Source organism: Triticum dicoccoides, chromosome 4A, assembly GCF_002162155.2.
Source record: "Triticum dicoccoides isolate Atlit2015 ecotype Zavitan chromosome 4A, WEW_v2.0, whole genome shotgun sequence".
Lineage (NCBI taxonomy): Eukaryota > Viridiplantae > Streptophyta > Magnoliopsida > Poales > Poaceae > Triticum > Triticum dicoccoides.
The window spans coordinates 294387113-294414695 of record NC_041386.1 but is presented as its reverse complement, the minus strand read 5'-3'; the positions used below and the strand labels follow the sequence as shown (position 1 = coordinate 294414695).

Below are 27583 nucleotides of genomic sequence, written 5' to 3'. Positions count from 1 at the left end.
CACTATTCTAATCACAACATGAACTTCCCGAGTAACGCGCCTGACCTTCCCCGAGTACTAGGTTGAACTTAAGCTAAAAGGTGTCCAAATGGGGCTTGCGATATACTGTTGGAAAGCTATGGACATCAGTATCATGACCCAAGTTAAATTTTTAGCAAAATGTAAGCGGTTTAAGAGCAGTTTTGAAAACCGTTTTTTTCTTCATGCAAAAAACATGAATCGTATTTTCGGTCGCATTTTTAAACCGTTTATCAGAATGAGGCAAATAATATGGCTTTGGAAAACTGCTACAAAACCGCTCCGTCCACATGTTGAAAGTTTTCTCTAATTCCCTATGTTTAAAGAGTAATTCGGAAAATCGTAGAATTTTGCAAACGGAACACCTGAGTTTGTATTTTCGATGCCATTTCTAAATGGCTAATCCAATTGAGGCAAATAATGTGGCATTGGAAAGCTTATGAAAATGTGCTACTTTTTCATGTTAAAAGTTTTTTCTAATTTTTAACGGTTCAAAAGTAATTTTGAAAATGGTACAAGTTCCACCGAGTTCGTATTTTTGAGCTAATTTTTTAACCATACGTCCAAATGCAGCAAATGATATGGCGTTGGAAAGCTTGAAGAAATGCGAAACTGTTTTGTAAATATTGTTTCTCCTAATTCATTACGATTTTATGTCCGTTTTGAAAATTGCTAAAAATGTATTTTTGCCGTAATTTCTGCAAACTTTATCGGAATGAGGCAAATAATATACCGCTGAAAAGCTACGGAAAATTCGGAAATTTTTCATGTTGATGGTTTTCTCTGAATCCTAGCCGTTTTCAAGTAATTTCGAAAACGGTGAGATCATGCATTTTGCCTTTATCGCGAAACAGATTTCTTCAAATATGCACCACGTGAAGAACTTGAACTTCTCAGCGTGTGTGCTTGAACTTCACTCTATTTTTCACGTGTTTTTTTTCGTGGATCTCCATCCACTGCAAGTAGCTCTCCATCCATTCACGGGAATTGAGCAGGTGATATACCGATGGAAAGCTGTTGTAAACACGCAAGTTTCCCGTGTTGATCATCTTTTCATACCCGCGATGATTTTAAAAGTTTTTCATCTGAAATTCATTCAGCGTAGTAGTTGAACTTCCAGCTGTTTTCATGTTGAACTTCTGTGATGTACTTTTGTTTGTAATTTTCTCATCCATTCATTAGTGTTACACAAATAATATTCCTTTTGCACAAACGTCTCTCACAATAATTTTTTTAACTTTCTCCGACCGAGGACTTGAACTTACACAAATGATATTCCTGTCGTTTTGAGGTAAATTAGAAAATGGCGAGATCATGATTTATGCGTTCATCGCGAACGAAAATGCACTGTGTGAAGTAGTTGAACTTCTGGGGCATGTTTGTTTGAACTTCACTCTGTTTTTGCGTGCTGTTTTTTGACGTGTTGTTTTCTACACTACGTGAAGTAGTTGAACTTCTGGGACATGTCTGTTTGAACTTCACTCAGTTTCACTTCATTATATTTTTATTATATGAAACACACACCATGTAGTACGTGAACATCCAATCGTTATCACTCTGAACTTCTCTCTTGTTTGAGAGAATTATTTTAAAACACAAAAAATAACATGTATTTTTTTGTATTTTCAACATCTAAATACACGGTGAAGCTCTCTCGCAAGAATTTTTTAACTTTTCCTCTTCGAGCACTTGAACTTCTAGCAACCATTTTTTCGTATATGAGTTGTTTTTAAAAGTGCAAAAATAGCTTGTGTTTTTTATTTTTTTAACAGGTAAATCCTATGTTTTAATAAACTCTTAACTCCCCTGTTATTTCAATTTGAACTTCACCTTTTCATATTTTGAGTAAAGAATTGTATTCGATTTTTATACGGAAAAAATTAAACATGGAAATACAAGGTGAACCTCTCTCGCAAGAAATTTTGAACTTCTCCGGACAGAGCACTTGAACTTCTTTCAAAAAACGTTCTAAGTTTTTATTTTTTATACTTTTATTGTCACCTGAAATGCATTCCTTCCAGTACTCGAACTTCTCGTTGTTTTCACTATGAACTTCTGTCGCTTTTTGTGTATACGTCGAATTACACGCAATTGAAGGTCTGACGTTATTTTTTGCCATTTTAAAACATGTAATTAGAGGTTGGATGTCCCGCAATATAAATTCTGAATCGTGCAAGGTGGTGCACGTAAACTTCTTGCAACAAATCTGAGTTTATTATATACTTTGAACTTCTCTGTTATTTTAATTTCAACTTCTTAGTCATATTCTTAAAAAGGAAATATGTTCTTAAATACGCATCAGACTTTTTTTTGTAAATTGAACTTCATATTTTAATTTTTTTCTTAGAAACGATAGTAATTTGAGTTTCCCGTATACATCAAACTACTCCTCTTTTTTAATTTGAACTTCATCATTTTTATTCTTTAGTAACAAGGAAAAATCTGAGTTTTTTATAAATATCGAACTTCTCTATTTTCGTAATCTGGACTTCTTGGTTTATTTCCTTGTAGTAACGGAAAAATCCTAGTTTTCTAATAAATATTGAAACGACCTGTTATTTAAATATGAACTTCTAGAGTTTTTTTGTAAGAAACGGTGAAAATCCTTTACGAATTTTGTACTGCTCTATTTTAAAAAATTGAAGTTCTTGTGTTTTCATTACTTCATAATGAGGAAATCTGTTTTTTATAACTATCGAATGCTCCGTTTTTTCGATTTTGAACTTCTAGGGTTTTTTAACAGAGAAAATCATTTTTGTATAAATTTGTGTTGAGATGCTTTGTTCTTTTGTGTTTCACCTTCTTGGGGTTTGTAATAAACATTGGAGTTATTCGTCTTAAAAATTTAGAAATCTAAGTTTTTCTAGAAACGGGGAAATCCAAGTTTTTGTATAATTTTTGAAATGATCACTAATTCAAATTTGAACTTCTTGATTATTTTAGAAATGAGGAAAATCCATTTTCCAAAGATAGGAAATCCATGAGCTTTTTTTTGTACAAATGTATGTGTCTCCTTTTTGTTTTCTCATTATTGTTGAACTCTCCAATTTATTAAATATCAACTTCGAGAGTTTACATTATTTTAGGCGGTCCTTATTTTGTTCTTCGTATACAAATATCGTGGTGCTTTGTTTTTAAAATTTGAACTTCTTGGTTATATTTCTAGGAACCAAAAAAATCCAATTTTTTGTTACAATTGAACTCCTTTTTTAGTTTAATTAGAACTTCTCGGTTTAAGAGGAAATGGAATGCTCTGTTATTCTAATTTTTATAAATTTCAAACTTCTCTGTTATTTTATTTTGAACTTCTTACTTTTATTTTTAGAAAAAAAATGTTTTTTTACCTATACATCGAACAATTTTTTCTTGAATATTTTTTTCTAGAAACAAGAACAATGTGTGGTTTTTTGTATGCATAGTGCTCATTCGTTATTTTAATTTGAACTTATTGGTTTTTATTATTTAATGAATGAGGAAAATAAAATTTTTCAAACTTCTTTGTTCTAAAAATTTGAACTTCTTGGTTTTATTCTTTTAATAATGAGAGAAAACTGTATTTTTTTATTAACATTGTACTACTCCGTTAGTTTCATCCGAACTTCTTGGTTTCTTTTTTTCCTTCGAACTTCTTGGTTTCTTTTTAGAAAATGCGCATACTGCATCCCCTTTTTATTTAAAATTTTGTTTTTGCATTCGAGAACATCCTTTATCTTGTTGATGTTTTTGAAGTGAATTTTCTAGGCTTATTTTTTGTTTTTGCTCTTTTTAAATTTGTTTGTCTCTTGAAGTTCTAAAAGAATCGCAAATCTCCCATGTTTTCCCTTGTGTGTTTAAATTTTTTTGAACTTGTTGAGATACACATAACAGACTTGACCTTCTCGAACACAATATTTTGACCTTCACAAAAAAAGTTAAAGCAAATATTTAGCATAATAGTACAAGCACAATAGAGCATTCATCCAATTTCTATAATTTTCATCTTTGAACTTTCGAAAAAATTGTAGCATAATAACATCTAGGGGCAAAACTAACAAAACTGCAGGTGCAAAAAGAGTGGGCTACAATTGAGTCATTTTACCTGCAATTTTTGTTGTGTTTAGCAACAAAGTTTGTTCCTAAAACATCACACCGCCTAGTAGAGAGGAAACATCAATGTACGAAATGCTGGTACCATGATGCTACTAGAAAGAAGCAGCAACAAGCTCAAGGCTGAAACAAATTAACTCCCTCACTCATTTCCAGCCAAACCTCAGTACCGCAGTACCTCATATATAATGCCACATAAATCAAAAGAATATACACGCTCAAGTCAGGAACACTCGACATGTAGCAACATGTTTTTGTTCACCCTGAATCGAACAAGTTTTATACATCTACAGAAATAAATTGCATCAACGCCACCATTAAGATTACAAAATATTCATAGCAATCTGGAAAACTACATATGCTGGGGCGGACTTTACATCACCACAACATCTTTGTGTCCTTTGTTGTGAATACATATTTTTTGTTCACATCTTCACAGAACACAAGACCATCTTTCAATAAAATGAGCAAGAACAAGACAGTGACTGAGAAAATAAAGAAGAAATTGACCCAAACACATTTCGAACTGTCCCAAAAATGAAGTCAAGACATCATCTTTATTGTGTCCTGCTCGCTCCTTTTCCACAACTCATGTCATCTCATCATGTAATTTAACAAGTGACAAATCACCAACCATATATCTGCAATGCGGACAGTAGAATAGCACTGCCGCTCAGGATGTATCTACATCAGCTGCCTGGTTGCCCACGACCGCGGGGTCACGACGACGGAATGCAGCGCTCCGCACATCTCTCCGCGACTAGATGCCCAGATTTGCATCGTTTTCACAAGGCAAAACAAAGAGTTTGTGATGAGAGCTGCATCGACGAACATAGTTAGGCACTCGCGGCACAATTGAGTTTTAGAGTTTCAGTTAGAGCATCCCTTGTTGTTCGCTAGAGGAGTGTGTAGAGTTTCAGAATTTTTGAGCTTGGTGCCTACTGATTTAGGCTAACCAACCATCTAAGAATTATATAAAAGTAGCTAACAGTAGTACCAGTTTGTAGACAAACTATTTTTACTGAGATGAAGGTATATATGGATGGTCTAATTTCAAGGCAAATTCACTAGGTATGAAATAAACAGAAGTTCAGAAGAAGCTGGGCAGAAGTGCAAAACTTGAACAACACTCACCGCTGGAAGATTTTGGAGAAGAATTTCCATTGGAGTGGATGCTGATTTTTTGCTGCAGGGGCCTGGACTCAAAGCTCTAGACTAGGGAGGAGGTTGGAGAAGTTTATAAGAAGTTAGGGGGCGGGCCGGTCGCCGGAAGGGAATGTGGGGGTGCGCGACTTGGGAGGCGGTCAATCTCGTCGCTGTTGAGGACGTTCTGGCGCCTGGTGTTGACGGGGTCGGCGGTGAAGAGGGCACCAGTGGCGGGGGTCCCGGCCGGTGTGGGAGAGGTGGGGCGGGGCACCGACAGCGGGGAGGTTTGGGCCACGGCACGACACCGGCGACGGAGAGGTTCGGGGCGGCACGACACAGGCGATGGCGAGGTTCGGGGCGGCACGACACCGGTGGCGAGAGGTGTGTGGGTCCAGAGCGGGGCGGGGCATGGACGGTTAGCACGCGGGCGGATCCAGTGGGGGAGGTGCCGCTGGAGGCGGATCCAGGGGGAGAAGGTGGGTCCGCGGGAGGATCCCGTGGTAGAAAGCGGCGCAGTGGCCGGATCGGGGACCGGAGATGGTGCGGCGGCCGGATCAAGGGTTGAAGGTGGCGCAACGGCCGGTTTCAGGGCGGGTGCGGCGTGCCTCGGTGGTGGAAGCGGGAGGGGGAGAAAAGGGGCTCTGTTTCTTTTTTTAGTACGGGAACATCCCTTTGGCTCCCCTCTCTCTCTCTCTATATATATATATACTAGTAAAATGCCCCTGCGTTGCTACGGGCTGCAATGCTTATAACATGTCGGTGCGTGGTCGACCATTTTTCGGATATAGGACAATGGGCATGTGTTGCAACAGGGTATATATTTTCTTAAAGCTCAACACTAACCGTGTCTAACATAGTTATAGGAACCTCGTGCACATTAGACAACATGTCTTGCACATTAGTAAAATGCCCACGAAATGTTCTGTAGATGAAAAGAACACTCACATATTTTGTCCCTCATATTTTATTCTGAGTTCATGGATAAATGTGCCAAACAAAGACACTATTGCATTTGCGGCGTGCTGCCAAATTCTTAAGAAATGTTATAATTCCATGGTCTTTATTCTTCATTGTCGATAGTGTCAGCTCTGCTGGAAGGATCAACCATTAATATACACAAATATTATGAATAACATAATCTTAAACCTAAGGTATTACTTCCAGAAACAAATCAATGATTTTAGAAATGCAGGATTTGTCCAGCCTGGGAACCAAACAACGACTTCAACCAAAGCATGGGTGAAAAAAATGAAAGGAAGACGAGGTAGACAACAGCATTGACTGCGGCACCAGCTAGATTCAGGGAAGTGACGGGAGGCGAGGGGATAGGGGAAAGGGAGGACATGCGCCTCTCACACCGAAGCAATATGCCACAGAAGACACTTGGTGATCCCATTGATCCATACCACATCCTGTGTGAGGTTAAATAGTACCACTTTCTCTGTAAAATCTGCATGACCAAAAAAAATTCCAGTCAACAGGATTTGGCATGACCAAACATAATAGTTCGGATCAACAATAAGAGGCGAATCATGAATAGAAGCATAACACCTGTGTACCAGAACCATTCTTCTAGACATGTAATCAGTAAAATTTCCAGCTCAACTAAATACTAAGAAAAGATAACCAAACAAACTCAAAAATTAAAATTGAAATGAAGTCATTGGCATCAACTGCAGGATTCACCTACAATAGCTTAAAAAAATGTTGTGTAGCTCAAATTTTCAGCACAACAACACATTCTCCACAATAGCATCGAATTTCCGCATCTTATTTGGAAAATAATGAACAACATAAACAAGAGATTGAGAGGGGAAGATATTTCATCATCGTTACCTTGTGGTTACTGACGGATAGAGCAGCACGTTGCATAGGAGATCAGAGCGTGCTGCAGGGAGGAGGACCGTGGCACAAATGAGATCGAGGCGGAGCTCGAACTCGAAGGACGCTTCAGAACACCTGGCATAACATCATAAACATTTTCAGAGACTGGAGATGCTGCTGGCACTCGAGATTCATTTTTCACAACAGCATCTGAATCCTCCAACTCCAGTAACACATTGCACGAGTGGAAATCCTAAATCGATGCCTACTTATTCATGTCTCCAGTCCGAACTAAGAGTAATCTAGGTTACACACGCAGTGTAACATGTCCAGTTAGGAAAATTTGGAAAGGTTAGGAATTTTTTATTGTGAGAGTAAAAAAATCAACGTGAGGAGATATGGTGGTGGGATGTGAGACAAAAATAAACCGAACGAAAATAAACCAGACAAAATATAGCCAGATGAAAAAAAAGCATGGATGCAATCCTACCAACTCCTTTATTAGGAGTAGAGATCAGCAAAAGGCAAAATATATTGTGCCAGGGTGATATGGAAGCGAAGGAAACAAAAGGTTCCCTAACGAAGGGGCAGAATATTTTACCTGAGAAACATAACCACAAAGGATTGCACATAGAACCAAAGTGATGAACCTGACGTCTCCTGCTTCTGTAAAGGCCCAAAATAGCCCTCCAAAGCCGAACAGAAGAGGAACGTTTGCAGCATATTGTGTCGCTGCCCAACTGCACAGCAGGTCACACTCTGAAATGTTTTGTTTCTAAATACACGTATGCAAGCATTTAGAATGTTACTACTACTCGGCACTGGAAACGAGCAGTACCTGCCAACAATGTTGACGACAGATTCTTTCTTGTTCTTATCAGCGCCAGTATCTGAATCATAAACGTCATTGCTGCTAGTGTAAAAATACAATACGTTTAGAGCAGGGAAATCAATGGTTGAACACTGCTATTGATATCAACATCGATTTACTTGTCAGAGTGTATGTTGTAGTAATATTTTTATGCATGTGAGTTTTACCTCAGATTGAGCCAGGTGATCACAAGGATAGCAGCAGCCAAGAGGCCAAAGTAGCGTCTGGTAAAGAACAGCCCCGCATGGTTATAAGCAGCAGCAGTGCCTACCTGCAAGTGCAAGCAACCGTCAATGCAAATGTGTAAGGTGATCGTAGTTGCAAACCACCAAATACTGCGATCAATACTCATTCTGATTTGCATGCCAGCACACTAACAGGTTATGCAATTCTGAATTGCAGAGCGAAGCATTGGCAAGGGCAATGGGGAGGGAAGAATTTGGGGAACTCACGGTGAGTGGCACGAGCGCCACGGAGTAGATGGGCAGCTTGGCCGCTCTCCAGAGCAGCGTCGCGCGTGAGAGCTCGCCGGCGTCCCCGTCTCCGCCGGACGCCGCTGCGGCCGAGCACCGCACTCGCCGTAGCGCGCGACGCCTTCTCGCGGCCTCTACAGAGACGGCGACGCTGCCACGGGGAGAGGAAGGCGCGTGAGGGGAGACGAGGAGAGGCGCGAGTGCAATGCCGGCGAGCGGCATCGGCTCGGAGGCGTTGGCTGGGGGAGCTTAGCTTTGTTCAGGAGCGGCACTCCATCTCCGTCGGCAGCTGGGAGCGCGGGTGCATGGATAAGGCTGAGGGGAACGGAGACGTCGACGCGCGGCAGGCCGTGGGCGGGCGGGCGAAGCGAGAAAGGTTTTTCTTGAGTTTTGTTTTAGCTCGTCACGTAGCGCGACCTCCTCATTGCCTGCTGCCACCCCGCGCTACCGCCTCCGTGCGCAGGTTCCGCTCGTGGAGCGTGACGAGCGCATGGCCTACCTTCACGGCGGCCTGGTCCTCCCCACTATCGTGAAGCTGGCACGCATCGCCGCCGCAATTGCCCAGGATGGCGGATGAAGATCCTGCTGCAGCGACGTGGGTGAGGGATGCAGCCGAGGATGGAGGGATGATTTCCGTGGCTAACCCCTCTCTATAACAACCACCTTTTTTTGCGAGGATATAACAATCACTTAGAAAAGGCAAAGATCAATGCATTAGGATAATTAGGATTTGTAATTGATTGTCATAAAACTAAATTTTATTAATCGATAACGTGCTATCCGTCCCTGCCCGTTTATAACGTGTCTAGTTAGGAAACTTTGAAAAAGTTAGGAAAGTTTTTATTGTGGGGGTAAAAAAATCAACGTGAGGAGATATGATGGTGGGGTGTGAGACGAAAATAAACCGGACGAAAATAAACCAGGCGAAATATAACCAGACGAAAATAAACCGTGGACGCAATCCTACCAACTCAGACATTAGGAGTAGAGATATGGATCTGTTCTATCAGTTACTCCCATATTTGCATCTTACTCTATTATTTCAATATATCTAATTTACGATCCTAATTTTCATTTCAAGTAGTACATCCCTTGCTTTGCAAGAACATGAGTAGAAGGAAATCTTGGGCTTTACTTTGCTCATGACTCCCGGGATGTCATATTGACAACGTAGCATGGATTTACAATGACGATTAGCATAAAACTTGATAAAGATGGTCACTCCTATTTTAATGTAGACCTTTGGAGAAAAATTTCTAAGTGTTATGAACTGAAAGCTAGCAATAAAATTGTAGTGCATGCACCATAGCCTAGTCTAATTAACATGGATGTTTACTTCCCCAACGTCATCAGCCGATCAAAGCCTGATCGAGGTTAGTGTCCTTCCAAATTTATCCTTGCTATCATATTACTATTTAAGCAACCAATTGATCACTATTTAAGAAACAAATTGTGATATCATATTTTGACTCCGTTCCTAGGAAGTAACAAATTCTATTTACCAAGTTATGCACACTATATATTCTTCTGCCATGTTCTGAATAAATAATATCTTTCCACCTTTTAAGCAGGATATGTTGGATTCATAGTGAACGATCTCTATGTTACTAAGCGTACAAAATTTCACTGGAAGAACTTGAAGCATGTAATAAACTATGTTGATAATCTGACAGAGATAGCATAGCGTATGAACGCTGGATTTTGGATGGGATTAATTAGACCTATGGTGCACACACTAAACAAGACCAATTGTGTGTACAAAACGCTGGTAAAAAGTCTTATTTTAATGTTGATGCTCATAAACTATATATATCTTCAATGATATGTTACATTTGGTTTTTATTCTACATGTCGATAGAAATTGCCCCCTGTAGCAGTTCCTGGATCTATTTTCCCGGAGTGGTTGAATTACACTTGTGCCTTGATGTAGGGTAGGAACCCTAGGGGCCGATCTTTCATGAAAGGAGCGGATCCCGTGAAGAACATGAGGAACACGAGGGGAAAACGAGGGAAATCACGAGGGGAAACACAAGAGAACCACTAAAACCAACAAGAAATAGTCACACATATGCCAGATCCGAGTACACATAGAGATCAACGGTCCATGATCAACTAAGGACGATACAAGTAGCACGATCTTCTCCGTAAGGAGGTCTTGAAGTTCTTCCCATTAAGGGGTCTTGAATCCGCTTGGGGGTTCTTCTCCGAAGGATGCGCGATCTCTGAGGAGAAGGTAACCATGTGGATGAGCAAAGCTCTCACACAAATATGAGCTAATCCTTTGCTAACCCTAAAACGTAGGTAGGAGGAGAGTATATATAGTCTAGGGGGTGAAAGGGTACATGGGCCTCGGCCCTCTGCTATGCGCAGACAGACGGGGCCGGACGTCCGGGCATCAGGCCGGATATCCGGGCATTCACGAAAGGGCGAATATCCGGGCATTCAAGAAAGGCCGGATGTCCGGTGATAGAGGCGAGGGGGCCGATCTTTCGATGAGATGGTGGCTATCGTTTTGGTCGAAGTCTACTTTGACGATCCGACTACGAACGTACGAGGACGTCGCGCCTTAGCAATCGCTAAACCAACTCCGAGAGGTTATTGACCACGTCAGAGCACGATCAACATGACCACGAGGGTCTATGTCCTACAAGCAACGAAGAACAAGCAAGAAATTGAAATTGCAATCTGGATATTGCGAATATAAGAGGAAAGCTTTATTGATGAAGGTGGGGTTCTGTGACGTCTTTGTCTGGCCATTGAAAACAAACGAAGTATGCAAAGTTGCAGCTACGGCGAACTTTTAATCTAAACAAAACCCAAAGTCTAAACGACGCCCTAAGGGCTTTATATATGGAGGAAGAGGGGGGAATTTTGTGGCCCTTGGAGGAGGGTCCGAAACCAACCCTAACTCTTGTTTCCCCACACATACGGACTTTAAAAACAGCCTATACTTAAGTATTTCGAAAATACATGGGCCTGGCCCAATAATAAGGTGATGCAGCACCTAGAATAGCTTCTGGATGAAATTTATGAAGTGGCATCTTGTATATTTCGTCCAAGGCTTCATGCACTTCTTATGGTGGCTTCAAAGTCCTGAAATCATCACTTGTAACTCTGTTCTTGATCCCCTTGCGCATGCCATCATCTCCATGCTTGAACTTGCTCCAAGGTTCATCTTTCTTGTCCAAACTAGGCCCTTCATTTGTAAGCAAAACAAATGTATCCAATTTAGGAAGCATCATATTCTCATGAACATTAGAATCGTTACCAAGAAATGAAAGTACCTGATAATTCAATTGGCGTGCGCGAGATCTAGTAATTGGTCCAGTATGTATAGTAGCAGGGGATGTGGGTGTAACAATGGTATTCATGTCCTCATCATCCGGGCTGGAGGGGGTTCCCTTTTGTCCACTGTTGCAGCTTGTCCGGATATCCAGGCGTTGGGGCCGGATTTTTGGGCCGGGCCAGATGTCCGGGCTGGGGCCGGACGTCCGAGGCCTGTAAATGTCCAGCGGCTGGAAGGCTGCTGTAGCTGATGTCTCGAGCGGTCGGATGTCTAGGCTCGGGGCCGGATGTCCGGGCCCTGGAGCTGACTTCTTCTCCTTGCTGCGTTCGTCTTCATCTGTGGACTTGGTGGCTTGTCCATCTTCACGTGCATCTTCGGGAGGGTCCTCTTGGTACCTAATCATGCACAACATCTCGGACTTAGGTAGTAGCCATATCTTGAGAGAATCACATGTAATATCACTAGGGAGGGAAGTCACCTTGGTCTTGAGAGCTCTAGCTCTAGCTCGAGTCGTAGGCCCTCTTGGCACTTTGTGAGGCGATGGTAGGTCCATGGGGATGACCGTAGGATGCTCCGCATCATCTCCCCTCCCTTGGGGAAGATGCAACCTCGGATCGAAATCTTCATCCCCATGGTAGGGCGAGAGATCCTTGATGTTGAAGATGTCGCTCACGGAGTACTTGTCGCGCGGGAGGTCGATCTTGTAGGCGTTGTTGTTGTAGCGTTCAAGCACCTTGAAGGGTCCGTCCGCTTGTGGTCGAAGTTTGGACTTGCGTTCGTGGGGGAAGCGGTCCTTGCGAAGGTGTAGCCACACAAGATCTCCAATGTTGAATACCATGGGGTGCTTGTTGATGTTGCGCTTGGTCGCAAGTCGTTGTCCTTGGCACTCGATGGTTTGCCTTGTATCTTCATGCACCTTCTTGAGATGGTTCCCACGTGCACTTGCATCCATATTGATGCGCTCTTGTAGTGGTAGCGGGAGAATGTCCAAAGGGGACAATGGGTTGAATCCATAGACAACCTCGAAGGGGGACTTGCCGGTAGTTTAGTGTCGTGCGCGGTTGTAGGCGAACTTGGCGATAGGTAGACACTCCTCCCACTCCTTGATGTTCTTCTTGATTAGCACTCAAAGTAGAGTGGAGAGTGTGCGTTAGTCACCTCAGTTTGGCCGTCGGTTTGAGGATGGTAAGTCGTGGAGAAGAGTAGCTTGATTCCGAGCTTGGCGCATAGGGTCTTCCAGAAGTAGCTTAGGAACTTGACATCGCTGTCCGAGACAATCTTCTTTGGCACTCCATGTAGACGCAATTTGTCCCTACAAAAGAGATTCGCAACATGTGAAGCATTGTCTATCTTGTTGCAAGGAATGAAATGTTCCATCAAGAGAAACGGTCCACAACAACAAATACAGAATCATTTCCATTTCTTGTTCTAGGCAAACCAAGCACAAAATCCATGCTAATATCTTCCCATGGTTGATATGGAATTGGGAGAGGCATGTAAAGGCCATGGGATTGAGCTTTAGACTTAGCTTTGCGACATGTAGAGCATCGGTTGGTGAAGCGGTTGACGTCGCGAAACATCTTAGGCCAATAATAGTTCTTGGAGAGCGTAGCAAAAGTCTTGTTGCATCCAAAATGTCCCATTAGTCCTCCTCCATGAGATTCCTGCAAAAGCAACAAACAAAGAGAAGACTCGGGGATGCAAAGTTTGTTAGATCTCATAAGATATCCATCTTTGATGTAGTAGCGTTCCCAAGATGTATGCGTCAAACATTTGGTATAAGCTGTAGCAAAAGTTGGATCATGTGCATACAAGTCTTTCATGTGCTCAAAGCCAATGACATCCAATTCAAGTTGAGTAACAAGCATGCATATGCGGGAAAGAGCGTCCGCCACAACATTTTCCTTACCTTTGACGTACTTGATGACATAAGGAAAAGACTCAATGAATTCACTCCATTTAGCATGATGCTTGTTCAACTTGGTTTGACCCTTAAGGTATTTAAGCGTTTCATGATCGGTATGAATGATAAATTCATGAGGGCGAAGATAATGTTCCCATTCATGCAAAACTCGCACTAAAGCATATAACTCTTTGTTATAGATGGGCTAATTTAGTTGCGCTCCGGAAAGTTTCTCACTAAATTAAGCTATGGGGCGCTTCTCTTACGTTAACACACCTCCAATGGCATTACCACTAGCATCACAATGAATCTCAAAGGTTTGTCAAAGTTGGGTAATGCAAGCACGGGAGCATGAGTAAGCAAATTCTTAAGCTCATTGAAAGCGGTATCTTGGGATGGTCCCCAAACAAAAGGTGCATTTTCTTGCTCAAAGCATGCAAAGGTGAAGCAATGGTGCTAAAGTCCTTGATGAATCGACGGTGGAAACCGGCTAAACAAATGAAGCTACGCACTTGATTCAAGTTGGTTGGTTGTGGCCAAGTTTTAATAGCATTGATTTTAGAGTCATCAACATGAACATCCTTAGAGGAAACAAAAAAAACCCAAGAAAATGAGCTTATCAATGCCAAAAAGGCACTTTTCCATGTTAGCATATAGACGCTCTTTTCGATGAGTTTGCAAAACGGTTTGAACATGGGTGACATGATCTTTGAGAGATTTGGTATAAACAAGGATATCATCGAAGTAGACCACAACAAACTCACCAATGTAAGGGCAAAACACATAATTCATAAGACGCATCAGAGTACCCGGTGCTTCCGATAGAACCATAGGCATGACTAACCACTCATACAAACCAAACATTGTTTTGAAAGCAGTTTTCCATTCATCACCCTCTTGTATGCGGATTTGATAGTAACCGCTTTTAAGATCAGTTTTTGAAAAGATAGTGGCACCACTAAGTTCATCAAGCATATCGTCAAGGCGTGGAATGGGATACCTATAACGAACGGTGATAGCATTGATAGGTCTACAATCGGAGCACATGCGAAAGCTACCGTCTCTTTTTGGCACAAGAATGACCGGAACGACACAAGGACTCAAACTTTCGCGCACATGTCCATGGTCTATGATATGATTTACTTGCCTTTGTATTTCTTTGGTTTCTTCGGGGTTGACTCGGTAGGGAGCTTTGTTTGGAAGAGGTGTTCCGGGGATGAGGTCGATGTGATGCTCGAGGACTCGTAGTGAAGGAAGCCCCGGAGGTAGCTCATTGGGGAAAACATCTTGGAATTCCTGCAAAAGAGAAGACAACACTAAAGGTAGAGTGTGACAGGTGTTAGCTTGTGATGCATCGTCCTTGCACAAAAGGATGTAGTGCATCACACTAGATGGGTTCTCACACACTTCTGTTATCTCACGTTTGGTGGCAAATAGTGCAAAAACCAACTTCCGAGGGGTTATTGACCATGCCGGAGCATGATCAACCTGACCACGAGGGTCTTATTCCTGCGAGCAAACGAAGAACAAGCAAGAAACTGATATTGCAATCTGGCTATTGCGAATATAAGATGAAAGCTTTATTGATCAAGGTGGTGTTTTGTGACGCCTTGGTCTGGTCGTTGAACACAAATGAAGTACGCAAAGTTGCAGCTCTGGCGAAGTTTTAATCTAAACAAAACCCAAAGTCTAAACGATGCCCTAAGGCCTGTATATATGGAGGAAGAGGGGGGGTGATTTCATGGCCCTTGGAGGAGGGGTTTGAAACCAACCCTAACTCTTGTTTCCCCACACATACGGACTCCAAAAACAACATATACTTAAGTATTTCGAAAATACATGGGCCTGGCACAATAATAAGGTGACGCAGCACCTAGAATAGCCTCTGGACGAAATTTATGAAGTGACATCTTGTACATTTCGTCCAAGGATTCATGCACTCCTTATGGTGGCTCCAAGGTGCTAAAATCATCACTGGTAACTCCGTTCTTGATCCCCTTGCACATGCAATCATCTCCATGCTTTGTCTTGCTCAAGTGTTTATCCCTCTTATCCATGCTAGGACCTTCATTTGTAAGCAGAACAAATGTATCCAATTTAGGCAGCATCATATTATCATGAACATTAGAATCATTACCAAGAAACCAAAGTACCTGATAATTTAATTGGTGTGCGCGAGCTCATGTAATTGGTCCAGTATGTATAGCAGCAGGGGCTGTGGGTGTAACAATGGTATTGATGTCCTCATCATCCTCTCCTTCTTGAAATGAAGTCATCCTCGACGGAAGCTCATCTTCCTCACCCAAATAAGGCTTCAAATCTGCAATGTTAAAGGTGGGACTAACCCCAAAATCTGCAGGTAGCTCAAGTTTATATGCATTATCATTTATTTTCTCTAACACCTTAAAAGGACCATTAGCACGTGGCATGAGCTTTGATTTGCACAAATTAGGAAATCTATCCTTACGCAAATGTAACCAAACAAGATCTCCAGGTGCAAACACAACATGTTTTCTACCTTTATCTCCAGCAAGTTTATATTTGGCATTCATACGCTCAATCTTTTCCTTAGTTAACTCATGCATTTTTAAAATCAACTCAGCACGTTCTTTAGCATCAAAATTAACCTTCTTCGAAGATGGAAGAGGCAACAAATCAATAGGTGCACGAGGTAGGGAACCATAGACAATTTCAAAAGGGCGCATCTGAGTAGTAGAGTGCATTGAACGATTATAAGCAAATTCAATATGAGGCAAGCATTCTTCCCACATTTTATTATTATTCTTCAAAACAGCCCTAAGCATAGTAGACAATGTTCTATTGACTACTTCAGTTTGTCCATCAGTTTGGGGGTGACAAGTAGTACTAAAAAGCAGTTTAGTCCCCAACTTAGCCCATAAACATCTCCAAAAGTGGCTAAGAAATTTAGTATCACGATATGAAACAATAGTATTTGTCACACCATGCAAGCAAATAATTTCACGAAAGAACAAATCAGCAACATTAACAGCATCATCGCTTTTATGACATGGTATAAAGTGTGCCATTTTCGAGAACCTATCCACGACAACAAATATGATATCCCTCCCCTTCTTTGTTCGAGGCAAACCTAAAACAAAGTACATAGAAATATCCTCCCAAGGAACACTAGGTACAGGCAAAGGCATATATAAACCATGAGGATTGAGTCGTGACTTAGCTTTTGACATGTAGTGTAGCGAGCAACAAAACACTCAACATCCCGTCTCATCTTTGGCCAAAATAAATGTGTAGCAAGTATATCCTCTCTCTTCTTGATGCCAAAGTGTCCCATTAATCCTCCTCCATGTGCCTCCTGCAACAAAAAAAGATGAACGGAGCTAGCTGGAATGCATAGCTTGTTAGCACGAAACACAAATCCATCGTTATGAACGAACTTGTTCCAAGTTCTCCCTTCCTTCCAATTCTGCAATACATCTTTAAATTCAGCATCATGCACATATTGATCTTTGATGGTCTCCAAACCAAATATTTTAAAGTCAAGTTGTGAAAGCATAGTATAACGACGAGACAATGCATCAGCAATAACATTTTCTTTACCCTTCTTGTGTTTAATGAAATAAAGGAAAGTCTCAATGAATTCAACCCATTTAGCATGTCTATGGTTCAGTTTTGCTTGACTTTTAATGTGTTTCAAAGATTCATGATCAGAATGTATAACAAATTCCTTTGGCCATAAATAATGTTGCCATGTTTGTAAGGTCCGAACAAGAGCATATAATTCTATATCATAAGTAGAATAGTTCAGACTAGGCCCACTCAATTTTTCAGAAAAGTATGCAGCAGGTTTGCCATCTTGTAATAACACACCTCCTAATCCAATTCCACTAGCATCACATTCAAGCTCAAAAGTATTATTAAAATCAGGAAGTTGGAGTAAAGGAGCATGTATCAACTTATCTTTCAATACCGTGAAGGCATCTTCCTATGCGGTATGCCAAACAAAAGGCACATCTTCTTTGTAAGCTCATTGAGAGATGCAGCAATGGTGCTGAAATCTCACACAAAACGCCTATAGAAACCAGTGAGGCCAAGGAAACTCCTCACTTGTGTGACCGTTTTGGGCTGCGGCCAACTCTCAATAGCTTCAATATTGGCTTTATTAACTTGAATTCCATGTGGAGTAACAACATAGCCAAGAAAAGATACTCGGTCGGTGCAAAAGGTGCGCTTTCCAAGGTTACCAAACAAACGTGCATCACGTAGAGCAATAAAAATAGCATGTAAATGTTCCAAATGTTCCTCCAAAACTTTCTGGTTTTGCAATATGGTGTTGGGGATACCAGGAGGAACAAATATATATCACACAACTAACAAGCCCTACGCTCCACTGTATCCATCCGTCAACACATAACCAAGAAAACTCCGGACATCATGTACCTCGACCTTCCAAAAGCATCTGTTATACTAGTTGTGGCAATACTCCCGAACTCCCTCCCCAGTACTAGGTGGCGTCGAGGTTATCTCACCAAAAACTGCATAAAAGAGATTTTCGATGTCGGTGAACTCAGGTATTCCAGAACTACAACGATAAAATTGTGACGAAACACCTTGGAGCTCAACTCCCCGGGACACTGCCACAACCCCTAAATGTCAGGAGGCACCAAGAGCAATGTTCTCATCACAAAACCATCGAAATGATTCCAAGATACCCGCGTGATCCTAAAAAAAAATCGTGAAATTTGAGGACAGAAGAGTTAAAACTCTACGTCAGGAGGCCTCACCAGAGCGACGAAGGGACTGAGGAGTAAAAAGAATCCTACTCTCTGATATATATAATCCTAAGACTCAAAACATTTTTCTAGACTCAACAACGTCAGCGATTCGATCAAGCAGGGGGCTCCTAAGTTGGGGAAGGCTCTGATTACCAACTTGTAACACCCACGATGCGGCTATATCTCCAACGTGTCGAAGCACGACTTAGAGGCATAGCTGCATAGTAGGCATGTCGCAAGAGGGGTAATCTTTACACATCCCATGTACTGAATTAGAAAGGGATAAAGAGTTGGCTTACAATCGCCACTTCATACAATACATAAATATAGCATACATCATCCAGAATATAATCAAGGTCCAACTACGGACCCAACATAAAGAAAGACAACCCCAAATGCTAGATCCCCGATCGCCCCAACTGGGCTCTACTACTGATCAATTGGAAACAAAACGACACAAAGAACACGATCTTCATCGAGCTCCCACTTGAGCTGGGTTACGTCACCTGCACTGGTATCATCGACACCTACAACTGTTTGGAAGTATCTGTGAGCCATGAGGACTCAGCAATATCACACCCACGAGATCAAGACTATTTAAGCTTATGGGTTGGAAAGGTATTGAGGTGGAGCTGCAGCAAGCACTAAGCATATATGGTGGCTAACTTACGCAAATAAGAGCGAGAAGAGAAGCGAAACAACGGTTGTGAACTAGAAATGATCAACAAGTGATCCTGAGTCTACTTACGTTCAAGCATAACACAAGATCCGTGTTCACTTCCCGGACTCCGCTGGAAAGAGACCATCACGGCTACACACGCGGTTGATGCATTTTAATTAAGTTAAGTGTCAAGTTCTCTACAACCGGACATTAACAAATTCCCATCTGCCCATAACCATGGGCACGTCTTTTGAAAGTTCAAACCCTGCAGGGGTGTCCCAACTTATCCCATCACAAGATCTCATGGTCAATGAAGTATATTCCTTCTCCTGGGAAGACCCGATCAGACTCGGAGTCCCGGTTACAAGACATTTCAACAATGGTAAAACAAGACCAGCAAGACCGCCCGATGCACCGACATCCTGATAGGAGCTGCACATATCTCGTTCTCAGGGCAACACCAGATGAACACTACATACAGCTAAAACCAGCCCTCAAGTTTCCCAGAGGTGGCTCCACAAGTGGCTCTGGTTTGGACGAACACTTAGACAAGCACTGGCCCGAGGGGTTAAAATAAAGATGACCCTTGAGTCTGCAGAACCAAAGGGAAGGTGATAGGTTGTTAGGAAAATGTAAAACCAAGGTTGGGCCTTGCTGGAGGAGTTTTATTCAAAGCGAACTGTCAAGGGGTTCCCATAACACCCAACCGCGCAAGGAACGCAAAATCAAGGAACATAACACCGGTATGACGGAAACTAGGGCGGCAAGAGTGGAACAAAACACCAGGCATAAGGTCGAGCAAAGATAGAAGTTATTTCAAGGGTATGGTCATCTTGCCTGAGATCCCGCAAGGAAGAAGAATGAGTCCATGAAGAAGACAAACGGACGAAGTCGAACGAATCCTCACAACCCCGGAACGAAACCGAAGCTAACGAGAGAAATAACCCGGAAAGAAGCAAGCAACATAGTAAACAACCGTCACATAAACATGGCATGATGCACAACCAAATATGATGCATGTCCGGTTTAAATATGCATGGCATGGCCAAGTGCACAACCAAAACTACAAGTTAAGTGGAGCTCAATATGCAACGAGTTGCATATTGACGAAACACCACATCAATTATTTAGTTCACTCCCGGTTAGGTACTTAACAACATTAAATGTTGTTAACATGGCAAGAGGTGAAACATGAGTAAAAATACACAGTTAGGCATTTTAAATGTGGAGGAAACATCAAACAACAATTTCAGTAAATCCCCATGTGCATTAGCAATTTAATGCAACAACAATTTTAAACATTCTTGATGTTGTTTTCATGATGCGGATGACATATGCAAGTTTATGCAATTTTATGAAAATGTTGACATGAGCATTATGAAGCATCTGTCACCGTGGTCGAAAGAAAGGGTTCCATGGCGACGATAACGAAAACGGTGCCACAGCAATGTTCCGGTTCCGGTAACTCGATTGAGATGCTGGTGGAAAAGATAGGGCGTGATCAAGTTGAGCAAGATCGTGGGGTGCTCCCGACTACCGGGTCCCCATGGGTTAGTGGCATGGAAACGAGTGACAATTCGGACACGGTGCAGACAAAGGGTGCATCTCATACAACACAAGCATTCGTTCTCGGGCGGTCGTTCTTGGCGGTTATACCTTTGAAGCGTGCATAACGGGACGGTTTGGGGTTGATGCAATGTAGAGGAAGTAGACGTTCTTAGGACAGTCGTAGTGGAAGTAGTCATTCACGGTTCGTTGTGGGAAGTGGTCCATCTTGTGGCGACGGTAGTGGAATTAGTGGTACTACCGGTCCTCGGCGATGGTAGTGGTACAAGCGACCTTGGTGACGATAGTTGTTCACATTCTTAGTCGCACAAGTTTCCGTAGATGTTCGGGGTCACGACGAGGAACTTGATGAAGGAAATATGCCCTAGAGGCAATAATAAAGTTATTATTTATTTCCTTATATCATGATAAATGTTTATTATTCATGCTAGAATTTTTTTAACCAGAAACATAATACATGTGTGAATACATAGACAAAACAGAGTGTCACTAGTATGCCTCTACTTGACTAGCTCGTTGATCAAAGATGGTTATGTTTCCTAACCATAGACATGAGTTGTCATTTGATTAACAGGATCACATCATTAGGAGAATGATTTGATTGACTTGACCCATTCCGTTAGCTTAGCACTTGATCGTTTGGTTTGTTGCAAGTGCTTTCTTCATAACTTATACATGTTCCTATGACTATGAGATTATGCAACTCCCGTTTACCGGAGGAACACTTTGTGTGCTACCAAACTTCACAACGTAACTGGGTGATTATAAAGGTGCTCTACAGGTGTCTCCGAAGGTACTTGTTGGGTTGGCGTATTGCGAGATTAGGATTTGTCACTCTGATTGGCGGAGAGGTATCTCTGGGCCCTCTCGGTAATGCACATCACTCAAGCCTTGCAAGCATTGCAACTAATAAGTTAGTTGCGGGATGATGTATTACGGAACGAGTAAAGAGACTTGCTGGTAACGAGATTGAACTAGGTATTGAGATACCGACGATCGAATCTCGGGCAAGTAACATACCGATGACAAAGGGAACAACGTATGTTGTTATGCAGTCTGACTGATAAAGATCTTCGTAGAATATGTAGGAGCCAATATGATCATCCAGGTTCCTCTATTGGTTATTGACCGGAGACATGTCTCGGTCATGTCTACGTAGTTCTCGAACCCGTAGGGTCCGCAAGCTTAAAGTTCGGTGACGATCGTAATTAGGGTTTTTGTGTTTTGATGTACCGAAAGTTGTTTGGAGTCCCGGATGTGATCACGAACATGACGAGGAGTCTCGAAATGGTCGAGACATAAAGATTGATATATTGGAAGCCTATATTTGGATATCGGAAACATTCCGGGTGAAATCGGGATTTTACCGGAGTACCGGGGGGTTACCGGAACCCCCCGGGGGTTATTGGGCCTACATGGGCCATAAGGGAGAAGAGGAGGGCCGGCCAGGGCAGGCCGCGCGCCCCCTCTCCCCCTAGTCCAAATAGGAGAAGGAAGGGGGGGCGGCGCCCCCCTTTCCTCTTTCTCCCTTCGTCCTTCCTTTTCCAACAAGTCAAGAGGGGGGAGTCCTACTCCCGGTTGGAGTAGGACTCCTCCAGGTGCACCCATAGGGTCGGCCGCACCCCATGACACACAAGTTAATCCTCGTGATCGTTCCTTAGCCGTGTGTGGTTCCCCCTTCCACCATATTTCACCTCGGTCATATCATAGCGGTGCTTAGGCGAAGCCCTGCGTCGGTAGAACATCATCACCGTCATCACGCCGTCGTGCTGATGAAACTCTCCCTCAATGTTTTGCTGGATCGGAGCTCGCGGGACGTCATCGAGTTGAATGTGTGCAGAACTCGGAGGTGCCTTACGTTCGGTACTTCGATCAGTCGGATCAGGAAGACGTACGACTACCTCCTCTACGTTGTGTCAACGCTTCCGTTGCCGGTCTACGAGGGTACGTAGACAACACTCTCCCCTCTCATTGCTATGCATCACCATGATCTTGCGTGTGCATAGGAAAAATTTGAAATTACTACGTTCCCCAACACTTGACGTCCACGGGGTCTTGGAGGGCCGACGATAGTGATACACACGTCATCGTGGGAGTAGTGGTCCACACCACGGTAGTCGAACTTGACGAACCCGAACTCTTTGAGGACCGTCGTGGTACTTGACGATATCCAGGACGATTTTGTGATTTGTCAATCTCGACGAACCGTAGGGTTACTTCATCTTGGGTTTTCGCGACGGTAGTGGAACTTGGTGCGTCCAATGCCTTCGGGCGTAGAGGTACTTGCGAAAACCGAGATGATCTTGATGATCCAGTGAGATGACGTGGTTTGGGGCGGCCTCAGTCTTGATGGTCCTTGAGTCCAACAATTACTAGGTGATCTAGGCCTCCAAGTCTGTAATCAAAAAAAGGTGTGCACGGGATGCAACAGAAGGTGGTGGTGATGCAGGGGAGCAGCGTAGGCGAGGAGGAGTCCCAGCAGCGGAGCTCCTTGAGCCGTCGTAATCGTACTTCATTAGATATGGTGCGATCTATGATGTCTCTTACTGATTTACCATTATCGTTTTGGAGTTATGCTTTAGAGACGGCTGCATTCACGTTAAATAGGACACCATCGAAATCCGTTGAGACGACGCCTTATGAAGTGTGGTTTGGCAAGAAACCAAAGTTGTCATTTCTGAAAGTTTGGGCCTGCGATGCTTATGTGAAAAAGTTTCAACCTGATAAGCTCGAACCCAAATGGAGAAATGTGTCTTCATAGGATACCCAAAGGAGACTGTTGGGTACACCTTCTATCACAGATCCGAAGGCAAGACTTTTGTTGCTAAATTCGGAGTTTTTCTAGAGAAGGAGTTTCTCTTGAAAGAAGTGAGTGGGAGAAAAGTAGAACTTGATGAGGTAACTGTACTGGCTCCCTTATTGGAAAGTAGTACATCACAGAAACCGGTTTCTGTGACACCTACCCCAATTAGTGATGAAGCTAATGATAATGATCATGAAACTTTAGATCAAGTTACTACCAAACCTCGTAGATCAACTAGAGTAAGATTTGCACAAGAGTGGTACGGTAATCCTGTTCTGGAAGTCATGCTACTAGATCATGATGAACCTACGAACTATGAAGAAGCGATGGTGAGCCCAGATTCCGCAAAATGGCTAGAAGCCATGAAATCTGAGATGGGATCCATGTATGAGAACAAAGTGTGGACTTTGGTTGACTTGCCCATTGATCGGCAAGCAATTGAGAATAAATGGATCTTCAAGAAGAAGACTGACGTTGACGGTAATGTTACTGTCTACAAAGCTCGACTTGTTGCAAAAGGTTTTCAACAAGTTCAAGGGATTGACTACGATGAGACCTTCTCACCCGTAGCGATGCTTAAGTCTGTCTGAATCATGTTAGCAATTGCCGCATTTTATGATTATGAAATTTGGCAAATGGATGTCAAAACTGCATTCCTGAATGGATTTCTGGAAGAAGAGTTGTATATGATGCAACCAGAAGGTTTTGTCGATCCAAAGGGAGCTAACAAAGTGTGAAAGCTCCATCGATCCATTTATGGACTGGTGCAAGCCTCTCGGAGTTGGAATAAACGCTTTGATAGTGTAATCAAAGCATTTGGTTTTGTACAGACTTTTGGAGAAGCATGTATTTACAAGAAAGTGAGTGGGTGCTCTGTAGCATTTATGATATTATATGTGGATGACATATTATTGATTGGAAATGATATAGAATTTCTGGATAGCATAAAGGGATACTTGAATAAGAGTTTTTCAATGAAAGACCTCGATGAAGCTGCTTACATATTGGGCATTAAGATCTATAGAGATAGATCAAGATGCTTAATTGGACTTTCACAAAGCACATACCTTGACAAGGTTTTGAAGAAGTTCAAAATGGATCAAGAAAAGAAAGGGTTCTTGCCTGTGTTATAAGGTGTGAAGTTGAGTAAGACTCAATGTCCGACCACCGCAGAAGATAGAGAGAAAATGAAAGATGTTCCCTATGCTTCAGCCATAGGCTCTATCATGTATGCAATGCTGTGTACCAGACCTAATGTGTGCCTTGCTATAAGTCTAGCAAGGAGGTACCAAAGTAATCCAGGAGTGGATCACTGGATAGCGGTCAAGAACATCCTGAAATACCTAAAAAGGACTAAGGATATGTTTCTCGTATATTGAGGTGACAAAGAGCTCATCGTAAATGGTTACGTTGATGCAAGCTTTGACACTGATCCGGACGATTCTAAATCACAAACCAGATACGTGTTTTTACTGAATGGTGGAGCTGTCAGTTGGTGCAGTTCTAAACAAAGCGTCGTGGCGGGATCTACATGTGAAGCGGAGTACATAGCTGCTTCGGAAGCAGCAAATGAAGGAGTCTGGATGAAGGAGTTCATATCCGATCTAGGTGTCATACCTAGTGCATTAGGTCCAATGAAAATCTTTTGTGACAATACTGGTGCAATTGCCTTGGCAAAGGAATCCAGATTTCACAAGAGAACCAAGCACATCAAGAGACGCTTCAATTCCATTCGGGATTTAGTCCAAGTGGGAGACATAGAAATTTGCAAGATACATACGGATCTGAATGTTGCAGACCCGCTGACTAAGCCTCTTCCATGAGCAAAACATGATCAGCACCAAGGCTCCATGGGTGTTAGAATCATTACTGTGTAATCTAGATTATTGACTCTAGTGCAAGTGGGAGACTGAAGGAAATATGCCCTAGAGGCAATAATAAAGTTATTATTTATTTCCTTATATCATGATAAATGTTTATTATTCATGCTAGAATTGTATTAACCGGAAACATAATACATGTGTGAATACATAGTCAAAACAGAGTGTCACTAGTATGCCTCTACTTGACTAGCTCGTTGATCAAAGATGGTTATGTTTCCTAACCATAGACATGAGTTGTCATTTGATTAACGGGATCACATCATTAGGAGAATGATGTGATTGACTTGACCCATTTGTTAGCTTAGCACTTGATCGTTTAGTTTGTTGTTATTGCTTTCTTCATAACTTATACATGTTCCTATGACTATGAGATTATGCAACTCCCGTTTACCGGAGGAACACTTTGTGTGCTACCAAACGTCACAACATAACTAGGTGATTATAAAGGTGCTCTACAGGTGTCTCCGAAGGTACTTGTTGGGTTGGCGTATTGCGAGATTAGGATTTGTCACTCCGATTGGCGGAGAGGTATCTCTGGGCCCTCTCGGTAATGCACATCACTCAAGCCTTGCAAGCATTGCAACTAATAAGTTAGTTGCGGGATGATGTATTACGGAACGAGTAAAGAGACTTGCCGGTAACGAGATTGAACTAGGTATTGAGATACCGACGATCGAATCTCGGGCAAGTAACATACCGATGACAAAGGGAACAACGTATGTTGTTATGCGGTCTGACCGATAAAGATCTTCGTAGAATATGTAGGAGCCAATATGAGCATCCAGGTTCCTCTATTGGTTATTGACCGGAGACATGTCTCGGTCATGTCTACGTAGTTCTCGAACCCATAGGGTCCGTAAGCTTAAAGTTCGGTGACGATCGTAATTAGGGTTTTTCTGTATTGATGTACCGAAAGTTGTTCGGAGTCCCGGATGTGATCACGGACATGACGAGGATTCTCGAAATGTTCGAGACATAAAGATTGATATATTGGAAGCCTATATTTGGATATCGGAAACGTTCCGGGTGAAATCGGGATTTTACCGGAGTACCGGGGGGTTACCGGAACCCCCCGGGGGTTATTGGGCCTACATGGGCCATAAGGGAGAAGAGGAGGGCCGGCCAGGGCAGGCCGCGCGCCCCCTCTCCCCCTAGTCCAAATAGGACAAGGAAGGGGGGGCGGCACCCCGCTTTCCTCTTTCTCCCTTCGTCCTTCCTTTTCCAACAAGGCAAGAGGGGGGAGTCCTACTCCCAGTTGGAGTAGGACTCCTCCAGGTGCACCCATAGGGTCGGCCGCACCCCATGACACAAAGTTAATCCTCGTGATCGTTCCTTAGCCGTGTGTGGTGCCCCCTTCCACCATATTTCACCTCGGTCATATCATAGCGGTGCTTAGGCAAAGCCTTGCGTCGGTAGAACATCATCACCGTCATCACGCCGTCGTGCTGACGAAACTCTCCCTCAACGTTTTGCTGGATCGAAGCTCGAGGGACGTCACCGAGTTGAACGTGTGTAGAACTCGGAGGTGCCTTACGTTCGGTACTTGGATCAGTCGGATCAGGAAGACGTACGACTACCTCCTCTACGTTGTGTCAACGCTTCCGTTGCCGGTCTACAAGGGTACGTAGACAACACTCTCCCCTCTCATTGCTATGCATCACCATGATCTTGCGTGTGCATAGGAAAATTTTGAAATTACTACGTTCCCCAACACTTGACGTCCACGGGGTCTTGGAGGGCCGACGATAGTGATACACACGTCGTCGTGGGAGTAGTGGTCCACACCACGGTAGTCGAACTTGACGAACCCGAACTCTTTGAGGATCGTCGTGGTACTTGACGATATCCAGGACGATTTTGTGATTTGTCAATCTCGATGAACCGTAGGGTTACTTCATCTTGGGTTTTTGCGACGGTAGTGGAAGTTGGTGCATCCAATGCCTTCGGGCGTAGAGGTACTTGCGAAAACCGAGATGATCTTGATGATCCGGTGAGATGACGTGGTTTGGGGCGGTCTCAGTCTTGATGGTCCTTGAGTCCAACAATTACTAGGTGATCTAGGCCTCCAAGTCTATAATCAAAAAAAGGTGTGCACGGGATGCAACAGAAGGTGGTGGTGATGCAGGGGAGCAGCGTAGGCGAGGAGGAGTCCCAGCAGCGGAGCTCCTTGAGCAGAGAAGAAGCCAGTGGCGGGGAAGGATGGGGCAGGAGGTTGCCGCTGGGTGTTGCGGCTTGACGGTTCCAGGCGAGGTCGCCGATAGCAGAGCAGCAGCTACCCGTGGTCAACCGCATGAGGTGGGGGGCGACGA

At 43.0% G+C, this 27583-nt stretch overlaps 1 protein-coding gene across 2 annotated transcripts; it reads right to left on the bottom strand.

The window, feature by feature from the left end:
- Nucleotides 1–6413: 6413 nt before the first annotated feature.
- LOC119285808 (2-carboxy-1,4-naphthoquinone phytyltransferase, chloroplastic-like) lies at nt 6414–8796 on the bottom strand. Of its 2 annotated transcripts, none has more exons than XM_037565138.1 (6): nt 8398–8796; nt 8113–8216; nt 7913–7987; nt 7676–7814; nt 7087–7209; nt 6414–6700 (listed from the first exon to the last, which is right to left on the bottom strand). In XM_037565138.1, exons 1-5 carry the CDS (start codon nt 8638–8640, stop codon nt 7201–7203), a joined length of 570 nt encoding a protein of 189 aa, XP_037421035.1. In that variant the 5' UTR covers nt 8641–8796; the 3' UTR covers nt 6414–6700; nt 7087–7200. The 2 variants fall into 2 exon arrangements, with proteins under 2 accessions (XP_037421035.1, XP_037421036.1); XM_037565139.1 differs by having other exon boundaries at nt 7913–7984.
- Nucleotides 8797–27583: the final 18787 nt, after the last annotated feature.